At 40.7% G+C, this 12,382-nt stretch overlaps 2 protein-coding genes across 3 annotated transcripts in view; both read right to left on the reverse strand.

Annotated features, from left to right (window-relative positions):
- Positions 1–6,707, reverse strand: part of LOC118851411 (carboxypeptidase A4-like) — a 32,113-nt gene extending 25,406 nt beyond the window's left edge. Inside the window, exon 1 of the mRNA XM_036760848.1 lies at positions 6,637–6,707. Within this exon, the coding sequence (XP_036616743.1) occupies positions 6,637–6,701 (65 nt within the window). The 5' untranslated portion in view covers positions 6,702–6,707. The remainder of the gene's footprint in view (positions 1–6,636) is intronic.
- Positions 6,708–10,258: 3,551 nt separating this feature from the next.
- Positions 10,259–12,382, reverse strand: part of LOC118850152 (carboxypeptidase A2-like) — a 30,042-nt gene continuing 27,918 nt past the window's right edge. For both annotated transcript variants that reach the window (XM_036759360.1, XM_036759359.1), the window contains exon 11: positions 10,259–10,446. In XM_036759360.1, coding sequence (XP_036615255.1) covers positions 10,259–10,446 — 188 coding nt within the window. The remainder of the gene's footprint in view (positions 10,447–12,382) is intronic.

Raw genomic sequence — 12,382 nt, forward strand, 5'->3', positions numbered from 1 at the left:
AAGGAAAATCCTTAAAGCTAGCTCTAACTAGCTTGCATGCATTTTCCTCCCTTGTTCCTAAAATCTTCCCATTAAGATCATAAGTTATTGTTCTAACACATTTGTATCAGTTTCTCCTCTATTTTTCTAATGAATTTAAATCCACATTTTAACTTTTCCTACCAATACAAAAATATTCTACAACTTATCTCTCTTAAAGAGACTTACGCTGAAATTCTTTTCCCTAAACTGAAAATGTCTCTGATTTAGTTCCAGTGATTAATTACTGGTAATTAATTACCATCTGTAGTAATACCTAATTGCTCTTATACCACTTTAAAACACTTAACCTTATGCTACATAGATACAATGTAATGTTAAATCCCAGCCTTAATCTATAGGATAGTGATTCAACATTACATTCGTATCCTTTTCCTTTTATCTAGGTGGTCCCATTAATATTTTTTAAAAAATGTTATCCTTCACATGACTATACAAGAGTACCAATTTACCCAATTATTTGACTAAAAAACAACAAAATTTCACACATTTGCATTAACCAAATTTTTAATCCCCCCCCCATAAAACCTTCTAGGTCTTTGGGTATCACAACTTCACAACAATAGCATTTTCTGACAAATACCTTTTCTTTTAAAGCTTTGCCAGGACCTCACAATCAAACTTTAATTTTTAAAAGAATGTCCTAAAAGCCAATTACTAAAAATTAGTCCTACTGACTTTAAAAGCCAGGTCCGGAGGTCAGCTAGTTTCTGACCCCACTGTTCTCTCTCTTTCAGTAAAACTTCCAGGCTTTCCCAGCTTATTGTACAAAAAGGGACCCCAGTAACTGCTGCTACAAAACCTGGAAGGTTATAATTTCTTAAATTAAACTTCTTTAAAAGACATGGTCATATAAAATAACTTAACAGTTTCCTAATCCCTTCATTATTTTAACAGTACAATTGTCAACCTAACAACACTTAGAGAAATTGCCCCTCTAACAACACAGATGATACAGTTGTCATGTAGTTAAACCTTTTAAAACCATAATTAACTAATTACCAATCTGGCTGGATGTGTTTCCACCTTCATCTTATCACCATTGACATAAACTTCACATCTGAGAAAATCCACATAATAAAACAATTATATTTAACTTAAATGTTTGTTTTTGCCAATCAGTATACCAAATACTTTTACAGTTATGTGTTTCCCATTATTTCTAGGAGTAGAGAAAGACAGGTCATTATGACCCTGTTCTTACTGAGCAAATCTTTAAACCAGAACCAGAAGAAAGAACAAAAAGTTTCAGGGTAAACTTTTGCAGAGGCTGAGCCATCAGACTCTTATGGCCCCAGAATCTTCCCATTCCCTGTATCTTGAGTTTTAAACACTCCTGTATATAGATATGAATATTATACACATCCTCCCCTGTGAAGTCGTCACATTTCATTTATTTACCTCACACATAGCTATGTGACCCTGGACAAGTCACTTAATCCTGTTTGCCTCAGTTTCCTTATCTGTAAAATGAGCTGGAGAAGGAAATGGAAAACCAGTCTAGTATTTCTGCCAAGAAAACTCCAAATGGGGTCACAAAGAGTCAGACACGACTGAAATGACTAAACAGTAAAGGACAAGATATATACAAAGCAGATGAAAAGTGGAAATGTCCAGGAGTAAGGTAAGATTTGAACTAAGTCTTACAGAAAACTCAGGAAGATAAGAGGTGGAGATAAGTATGTAAAGCATTCCAGGCATGGGAGACAGCTTATGAAAAAGGGAAGAGATAGAGATGCTTCCATCACAGAGGAAGAGTTTGGGGATCAGCATAAAAACTATCAAGGGGATAAAAGAACCTCACATTCAATGTGAAGGTATATGTAGAACCTATATTGGATTACATGCCCTCCGTCTTGGGTGGGGAGGGGGCAGGAGAGGGAGGGGGAGAAAATCTGGAACACAAAAACTTGTGGAACTAAATGTTGTAAACTAAAAATAAATAAATATAAAAGGGGAAAAAAAAGAACCTCACATTCATTCAACAAACATTGATTAAGCAACTATTACACTGTGCTAGCCTCTAGAGGTGCAAAGACAAAAAAACTTGCCCCCTCCTTTAAGAAGCTATGCCCCTGGAGACCTTCAGGAAAAGAAGACACCTATCTGCACCAAACGATGGGGATGAGGATGATGATGGACACCTGACATTCATGTTGCACTTTGAGGTGTGCCCAGTACTTCTACTTATTAACTCGTTTAAGACTCATAACAATCCTAGGAGGAAAGTACAAGATGTTATTATCCCCATCAAATGATATATTTGTAAAGCATTTGGCATAGTGCCTGGCATACAGTAGGTGCTTAATAACTGCTTATTTCCCTTCACTTCCTTCCATTTTACAAAGAAGGAAACTGAAGCACAGAGAAGTTACTGTTAGTATCAGATGTGAGATTGGGCATAGAACAAAGAAAATCAGCATAGCCCCTACGCTCAAAGAACTTGCCATCAAGTAGGTAAGGAATGAGATCTGTGCCCAAATAAGTGTAATACGAGTATAGAGAAGTCAGACAAATTGGCCTGAGAGGATCTGGATGGAGGTGAGTCTGTCTAGCTACAAGACTTCTTCATAGAGGAGGAGGCATTTGAGCTGCACCTTGAAGGAGTCAGCCAGGCGACCTGGAGGATAGAGCTCTGGGCCTGCAGTCAGGAAGGCTTGAGTTCAAATATGACCTCAGAAACTAACTAGCTGTGTGATCTTGGGCAAGTCATTTAACCTCTGCTTTAATGTTCTTATCTAAAAAACGGGGATAATAGTACCTACTTCCCCGGGTTGTTATGAAGATCCAATAATAACCGTGTATGACACACAGTAAGAGCTATATAAAAGTCAGCTATATATAAATCCAGCATCAGACACTGTGTGACCCTGGGCAAGTCACTTAACCTTTGCCTCAGTATCCTCAACTGAGGAATAATAACCTAAATGTATGTAAAATGGGGATAATGATAGTACCTACCTCCCAGTAATACCCCATTTGTGAGGATCAAATGAGACATTTATAAAACACTTTGTATCGTGCCTGGCACATAGTAGGTATTTAATAAATGCTTGTTTCCTTCCTTAAAGGAGGGGAAAGATGTCAGTAGACAGACATGGGGGGCCTCCAGACGTGCAAAAGTACCCAGCCAAGAGATAACAGGATAAAACCAGATGACAACTAGTTTGGTTTGGTTGCTACACAGAGTGTAGGAAGTGGGATGTACCAGCAAATAATGCTGGAGAGAGAGGTCAGAGCCTGATCGCAGAGCTCTCGAATGCCAGGACCAGGGAGAAGAAAGAACATTTTTTTCTGGGGATCAGAAGACTTGGATTCTACAGCCCCCGCTCCACCCTTCACTCATGGCAGGGCCTGTCCCTTCATCTCTGAGGTTCCATTTTCTCATCCATAAAATAAAGGGCTAAAGTGGGTCCCTTTCTGATAAAAATGTTCCCTGATTCTAGTATTTACACATACATCTGCACAGGCAGAAAGGAACATCTGTAGGATACAGCAACCGTGGCAGCGGTGATGTTGAGCTGCTCTCGAGTGTGGCAATCACATTGTTGGCCAGCAGCAGGGCACACATTTTGTTTGTCCGGTGGCAGAGTTGGACTGAGTACGTTAAAAGCCGATAGGACCTGGCTTTGAACATTTTACTCCCTATGAGACTTTGTGTAAAGCACCTCGGTTCGCTGGGCCTCAGTTTCCTCAACTGTAAGATGAGGTTAGACCAGATAAATCAATCAACAAACATTTATTAAGTGCCTCCTATGTGCCAGGCACTGTGCTAAGCACCAGATGACCACTAAGGTCCCTTACATTGTAAGTGCATAGATTTACTAGATCCTACGAATCACAGTCTCACCTTCAGCCAAATAAACGTCCAATGATTAGGGAGGGAGAGGTGGAATTGAATTAATCTCATTGGTTCACGTGAGGACTAAATTCACCACCCCAGCCGTGTTGGCACCCTGGCACCTCTAAGGGTCTGCACCACAGTGGCTAAAAAACCCTGATATAGATACAGACACAGGCCAAAGGAGCAGCTGCTGGATGTGCCCTAAGGTACTTTGTTAGTGGTTTTTACAAGATTGTAGGAACATAGATCTGCAGCTGGGAGAAGTTCAAAGGTGGTCAAGTCCAGTCTCACCAGAATCCAGTCTCATCACTTTGCAGATGAAGAAACAGATGCAAAGATTAAATGACTTGCCCCAGGCCCTACAGGTGGTGCGTATCAGAACCAAGATTTTCATCCAGGTCCTCCGATTCCTAACCTAGCTCCTTCCCTTTTGAAGTCCATAGCCAAATTAAATTAGCCTTTGTGAAAGTAACATTAGCTATAAGCACTCTGTCTCTGGACACCAGTTTATCAGTGTTTCAATCAATCACCAATAAACAACTATTAAGCACCTACTGTGTGCCAGGTGTTGTGCTAAGTTCTGGAAACAGGAAGAAAACTGAGAGGTTTGGATTTTCTGTTTCTTGCATCTTTAGTCTCATTTTGCTATCTTTAAATTTTTTAAAATCAAATCTGTGGGGCAGCTAGGTGGCACAGCAGATAGAGCACCAGCCCTGGAGTCAGGAGTTCAAATCCGGCCTCAGACACTTACTAGCTGTGTGATCCTTGGCAAATCACTCAACCATTATTGCCTCAAAAAAAGAGATAAAGAGAAATCACGCCTGTGATTTTAATGGCATAGGGAACTTTCAGTGAGGAAACTCCCTCTACCAAAGCAGATCAGCAGCTGCTCACTAACTCATAGTCCTAGAATTTGCCTGGGTACTGAGAGGTTAGGGGCAGCTAGGTGGTGAGAGTGCCAGGCCCAGAGTCAGGAAGACCTGAATTGAAACCAAGGCTAAGACACTTCCTAGCTATGTGACCTTGGGCAAGTCACTTAACCCTGTTTGCCTCAGTTTCTCCATCTGTAAAATGAACTGGAGAAGGAAATGGCAAACACCTGCAGTATTTCTGACAAGACCAAAAAGTCAGACACAACGAAAAACAGCAGAGAGGTTAAAACTAGCTTGCTCAGCGTCCCATAGCCAGCACGTGTTAGTGATGGACTTGAACACAGGACTCCCTGACTCAGTAGAGGGAGCCCCAAGACATCACACACTGCCTCTCTTACAAATTCGCAGAGATAACAGAAACCCAGGCTCATTTGGCCCTTAACTACTAATAACAACAGTGTGGGGAGGCATTGTGCCACGGTTAGAGGAACAATAAAATGAGGGTCTACAGTCACCATGACGGGCCAGAATTCTTGAGCCAGTGGTTGAACTGAGCTCCTGTCATCTCACCAAGCAACTGGGAAAATTACTACTGAGCTGTTGAGTCATTTCAGTCGTGTCCAATGCTTCCTGACCTGACCCCATTTGGGATTTTCTTGGCAGAGATACTGGAGTGGTTTGGCATTTCCTTCTCCAGTTCATTTTACAGATGAAGATACTGAGCTTCGCCCAGGGTCACACAGCTAGTAAATGCCTGAGGTTGGATTTGAACTCATGAAGATGAGTCTTCCTGATTCCAAGCCCACTTGCTACCTATCTGCCTTACCTAGCTACCTAGAGAAAAACCTCTCCATAGCCATAGACTGCATCCCAACCCCAAAAAGCCATTGGCAGCCGGGAGACAGGTGTGAATAGCAGTTAACGTCACAATAGGTGTCTGAGCCTCACTTGTAATAAACAACCCAGAAGCTGGCCCCCCCACCCCGTATTATTGCTTCTCCTCTAGAGGACAACCATAAATTTAGACATTAAACACAGGGCTCTTTCGGGGGTCTGAAGTTCTTTCTCCATCTCATACCTCCTAAGTTCCATGCCCTCTTCAAATGCCAATGCCCTTGCATTTGGAGAGGGTATCAATTATACAAACATATACATATAAACATATATAAATGCTTATAGAGAGAGGACACGTGGCATAGCAGTATCTATTAACCTACAAGTAGTAGTTAAATGCTTATGATGTACCGGGCATGTTCTAGTCTCTGAGAACTGGACTTGTAATAAGACTTTTAGGACACTCTATATGTGACTCCCCTACCTTGCAAATTTCACATCAATGAGGGAAAAAAAGGAAATAGCCACTAAAGCTCCCCATGTCGAAGAAAAATGAGACAGTGACACAGATTGCAACCCCCAGCCCCCAACACACACACTCATCTCCAAACTCTACAGCCCATTGGCTTTGGAGATGATTTTATGAGTTGTGGCCAACATAATTCACTGCCTGGTAGCCAATCCTCTCTTAATGAGCTGAGCTGGTGCTTGGGTAACAGATACACAATCTGCCATCCATACACACACGTTTAAGATCTCTTAGCATCCACTAGATTTCAAATTCTATGTAGCCTTCGAGAACCACAAAGAGGTTGAATTTTTATAATATTTAAGATATAGTATATTATAATAAAATTAATGTAATTAATAATAAACTTGTACAGAAAGGAGAAATGCTTGAAATTTATAATAATAGAAAAGACAGAAACAGACAAAAAAGACAGAGTGAGAGGCCCACATACACACACAGAAATATCAAGAGATTTAACTAGGATTCCCATATTTCAGGTATAACCAAAAAAAAAATAAGCCAAAAAGGGAACTTACCCATTAAACTTTTCCCTGCAATAGATAGACCCTATAAGGGCCCCGAAGAATAGTATCCACCTCATGTCCAGGTAGATGGGTCATGTAGTGACTGAGTCAGGCTGTATTTATAACGAGTCAGAGGCAGACTCAGGCTCCCAAAAATGCAAATATAATTCCCACACCCTTTTGCAGCCCTCGCAATAACAGTCTGGTCCTGTTCCTATCTGTATCTATGTGTCTTCCATTCCTTTGAGGTGATAAAAGTCAAGGCACTTGATTGATTGACAAGTCAAGAACTTGCTTTACAGGCTCAGAAAGGTTGACCCAAAGAGCCCTGCTCCTCCCTGGGCATTTGCACAAGCTGCTTAGTTCACCACCACATACCTGAGGGACTTTTCCTTCCCTGGGGCTTAGAGTGATCAGAAGGACAAGACTGAGGACCCAATTAATAACAACCATAGTAGCCAGCTTTTACATGGCATTTTAAGGTCTGTAAAGGGCTTTACAAATATCTCATTTTATCCTCAACACCTAAGAGGAAGACCCTCTTGTTGTTGTTCAGTCACTTCGGTCATGAACAACTCTTGGTGACCCCATTAGGGTTTTTCTTGGCAGAGTCACTGGCGTGGTTTGTCCTTTCCTTCCCTACTTGTATGTATATCTGGTTGTTTTTGTTGTTCAGTCGTGTTTTCAGTTATGTGTGACCCTTCGTGACCCCATTTGGGGTTTTCTTGGCAAAGATACTGGAGCAGTCTGCCATTTTCTTATCCAGCTCATTTTACAGATGGAAATTGAGGCCAACAGGGTTAAATGACTTGCCCAGGGTCACACAACTAGTAAGTATCTGAGGCTGGATTTGAACTCATGTCTTCTTCCCTCCAGACCTGGTACTCTATTCACTGTACCACCTAGCCACCTGAAGATGCTGTCATTTTTCCCCATTTTACATATCAGAACTCCATAGAGCAGGAGTCCTAAACCTGGGATCCATAAACTTGTTTCTGTCTTCTTACTGTTTTGAGCATTGTATTTCAGGATTGCAGTCCTGTGTACTTTATTTTATGCATTTAAAAACATTATTCCGAGAAGGGAGTGAAACTTGATCAAAGTCACGCACAGCAAGTGAGTGGCAAAGTTCAGACTCAAAGTTAGGTTTCCTGACTCCCCGTCTAGAGCTTTTTCCTTCATAACCTGGCCTCCTACCCACCTTGTCAGCTAAATAGATGGAGTGCTGGCCCCAGAGTCAGGAAGACCTGAGTCAAAATCTGGCCTCAGACACAAAGCTGGCCTTAGACACCTCAGTCCCAGCTGGGTGACCCTGGGTAAGTCATTTAACCCTATTTGCTTCCGTGTCTTCAGCTATAAAATAGAGATAGTAGTAACACCTACCTCCTCCCACAGTTATTACAAGAATCAAAGGAGATATGTAAAACTCTTGGCACGAGGCACATAGTAATCCTTAGTCAATGCATATTTCCTGCCTACCTGCTTGCCCTCCACTCTAAGATCTCAGATGACATCTGATATCTTAAAATATAGCTTAGGTTAACATTTCAGAATGGAGCCACCATATCTCTAACCCATCACCTCCAGGAGTCATTAGGGTTTCTTCCCATAGATCTATATTGAGAATCCAAATCTATATTGAGAAAGCCTTTTGAATGGGAGAGGTTCCTTCCCAGTCTTAGTCTAATCCTTTCAGGGACTAGAGGGAGAAGATTACCTTTAGTTGGGTCAAAATTCTGGTCACACCCAGGCTTGCAACTTCAAGACCACAGAAGTAATAACTCTTTTGCTCACTTTCTAGTTTTCTTCCATTCCATTCACCTAATAAAAGGCCATTTTTCCTTTTGTCCTGACCTGTCCCTACCCTGTTCAAGAGGCTTTCCTCAGAAGTCTGGAAAGGGCTTTGCTAAGTACTGTGTGTGCAGAAACAAAAATGAAACAGACCCTGTCCTCAGGGGGCTTATACTCTAACGAGGGAAGGAGGGAAGATGTGCATATATAAGCGTGTATATATATATAAGTTAAATGTAAAATAAATACAAGATATTTCTTATTATTTCTAAAGAAATTAAAAAGGAGATTTTAAATATGATTCCACAATTCTAGTGGGGGAGACAATGTACACACATATAATTATATGTAAAAAATAAATACACGCTAAATAAGTAAAAAATAATTTTGATGAATTTGGTGGCAAAAAAGTGCTAGCAGGTTGGGGAATCAGGAAAGGCTAAGTCCCTTCTACACGCTGACCTCCCATGAGAAATTACTTTGTATCTACTTTATATTTATTTTATATTTATATATCTTTATATCTATTTTATATTTATATACCTTTATATCTATGTTATATTTACTTTTATATTATATTTATATTATATTTTATTTTATATTTACTTTTAAGTATAGATCTGACCACTTCAACTCCTACCTACTCAAGAAACTCCAGTGGCTCCCTATTACCCCTAGCATCAAATATAAATCCTTTGGTTTGTCATTTAAATCTCTTCTCATTCACTCCCTTTCTGGCCAGCAGAATGACTAACCATAACCTCAGCAGACTTGTGATGAAATATGTTACCTGGGTCCTGACTAAGAGGTAATGAGGTATGTGTGTGTGTGTGTGTGTGTGTGTGTGTGTGTGTGTGTGCACGTGTGTGTGTATACACATACACATACATACATGTATAGAGAGTATGTATGTATGTCTACATATTATGAATATTATATATAATATATATGTATATGAGGAATTTGGCTTAACTAGCTTAACTGCATGTTCGTTACAAAGACTGTGTTTTTTTTTTTCTTTTTCAATGGGGATAGGAGGAAGGACGAGGGAGAGAAGATAGATTTTGGTTAATTGAAAAAAAAATTAAAATAAACTGTCTTGAGGAACCTCCCCCCCCAATTTATTTTAGAACTCCCCTTTCTAGTCTTCTTATATATTACACCCTTCAAAGCATTCTACTACCCAGCTATCCTGGCTTACTTGATCTTCCACACACACAAAACTCCTGTCCTGGCTGTCCCTCATGCCTAGGATGCATTTCCCTCATTATACTTCCTCCCTCCTCTTGAAATCCCTGGTTTCCTGCAAAATGTAGTTCAAACACCACTTTCTTTCTATATGAATCCTTTCCTGATCCTCCAGGTGCGAGGAATCTCTTTTCCAAAGCTACCTTGTATTTACTTTACATTTAACTTGCATATATGATATATATACTTATCTATGCACATCTTCCCTCATTACAATACAAGTTCCTTGAGGACAGGGTCTGTTTCGTTTTCATTTCTGCACACACAGTACTCAGCAAAGCTTTTGGCACATAATAAATGCTCATTGACCAATATTTTTTCCCCAATCAAAAATCTAAGTACCTTGAGGGAAGGAACTATTTGTTGTTGTTGTCTTTTTGTCTTTATATCCCCAGTTCCTGGCACATAGAAGGCATTTAGTAAATTCCTATTGAGTGAATGAATAATTAAATAAATTCTGATATCATAAGACAGAACAAGGAAGTGAATGTTCACATAGATCAGGCTTTGAGGAGGAAAATGATTACACCAAAATCTTGCTTTAAAAAGATTTTAATCATGTGGATCTGTTTCCCTAGTTTATAGTCCCAGGGTGCTAGTATGGATTGTCTCGAACATGCTCCATGATCTTCTTGAGGCCCTGCCATGTCTCTTCTGCAGTGGGGAGAATCTGATTGACTGGCAGAAGGAAGCCATAGTGACCAGTGTCTCTCAGTTCAAAGGCAAAGGAATATTTGATGCCATAGTCATAGGTCCAGTCAATGCTTCCTCCACTGGCCTGGTCTGAAAGACAGGAGAAGAATATATGTCTGTGATACCCTTTCCAGGCTCCGTGCCAATCCAATCCAGCACACATTCATTAAGCAAGTAGTATATACAAGGTTTGGCAGCTAGGGGGTATAGTGGGTAGAGTGCCAAGCCTGAAGTCAGAAGACTCATCTTCCCAAGTTCAAATCCAGCCTCAGACAATGACTAGCTGTGTGCCCTTGGGCAAGTCACTTAGCCCTGTTGGCCTCAGTTTCCTCATCTGTAAAATCTGAGCTCAAGAAGGAAATGGCAAACCACGGTGGTATCTTTGCCAAGAAAGCCCCAAACGGGGTCACAAAGAGTCAGACGTGACTGAAGAACACCTGAACCAATGTAAGGCTTGGGCTGGGTGCTAGTGGGACAGAGAGAACTCAAGGAGCTGGCCTTCAGCCTTGCCTGACAGCTGTGTTGTATTAAATTCCACTGTTCATAAAGACCAATCAGATCCCTCCCTCTGCCCCTCATCCTTTTTTTTTAACAGATAACTGAGTGGTGTGGTCTACCCCTTGGTCACTGCTACACGTTGAGATGGGAAAGGGTTGTTAAAAGTAAGAAGGGCCCAATACCATATATGCCTATAGGGAGTGTTTTCCCATCACCTGCAGCCTTACTGGCCTGTTCCCAGGAGTCTCTGATCATTCTCACCTGGCTTTTCTCATAACCTTGACCAGCACTGTTTACTAACTTTTACACTTCTCTGAGGTTGAGCCAAGACACTGAACAAGGTATTTTTCTGTGGGTCCTAGAGATTATGAAGGGAAGAGAACATGCAATGTCCAATTCAGTTTCAAAAAACTTGCATTGGACAGGAAGAGAGTGGACCCAGTAAGCAAGCACTTCACATGTAAATACAAATAATACGTATATGCCACCTACATAAGCAATTTCAGTCTTACAGTTACATACATCCTTTCATTCATTCCACAGACACGTATAAGTCAGCTACTATGAGCACTTAGAGAAGCAAAAAGATAACTAAAACACAGTCCCTCCCCTCAAGGAGCCTACAGGATTATACGGCAAAGGGGCTGTTATGATGCTGCTGAGAACATAGGTGACCAGGACAACTGGAGTCAGGTAGAGTCAATGTGGGAAGGCTGCCCACAGTATATGAGCTGGAATCATTAAGCAATAAAACACCTGGAGGCATGTCCTTGAAGGGACATAGAGAGGACAGGTGGAAGACAGCTGAGTCAGTGCTGGAAGATGTTGTTCCAAGGCCATGATTAGGTAAAGGGGTAAAGGGAAGGCCCTGGCGTTGAGTGCAGTACTTCCAGGGTTGATGAGAGGTTATGTGGGGAAGCAACAGGGCAAACCCAGTAATTAATTTGTTTGATATCTCTTGACCATCCATAGTATCCAGCATCCAACATGACCTTCTGTAGTAACCATTCAACAAATACTTGAAATACTCATTTTTTTTACCTAAGTCACTAAAATTACTTGTCTTTGGCCTCTCTGGGCCTTTATCCTAGGACTTCATGTTATGACTATTTTTGCTAAGGAACCCACCAGGTTCTAAAAATGAGCAACAAGTGCCACCTCGTACCTATCAAATTAGCAAAGATGATAAAAGACAGAAATAGTCAATGTTAGAGGTTCTATAGGAAAACAGATGCACGGTTAGATTTGATGGAGCTATAAATAGGTACAATCAGTCTAGAAAACAATTTGGAATCGTGCTAGAAAGTTACTGAACTATTCATACCATTATTGAGCCAGTAATCCTACTACTAGTCATATACCCCTAATAAGGCCAAAGTAAAGAAGAAAGTTCCAACAAGATTAAAATATGAAGAGCTAGACTTTTTGTGGTATCAAGAAAGTACATTTTCAGGTGGCTCAGCAAACTGGAGTATGTGAATGATTACACAGTAATAAATAATATGAAGAATTCAGAAAAGCATGGGAA

This window comes from Trichosurus vulpecula, chromosome 5 (genome assembly GCF_011100635.1).
Source record: "Trichosurus vulpecula isolate mTriVul1 chromosome 5, mTriVul1.pri, whole genome shotgun sequence".
Taxonomy (NCBI): Eukaryota; Metazoa; Chordata; class Mammalia; order Diprotodontia; family Phalangeridae; genus Trichosurus; species Trichosurus vulpecula.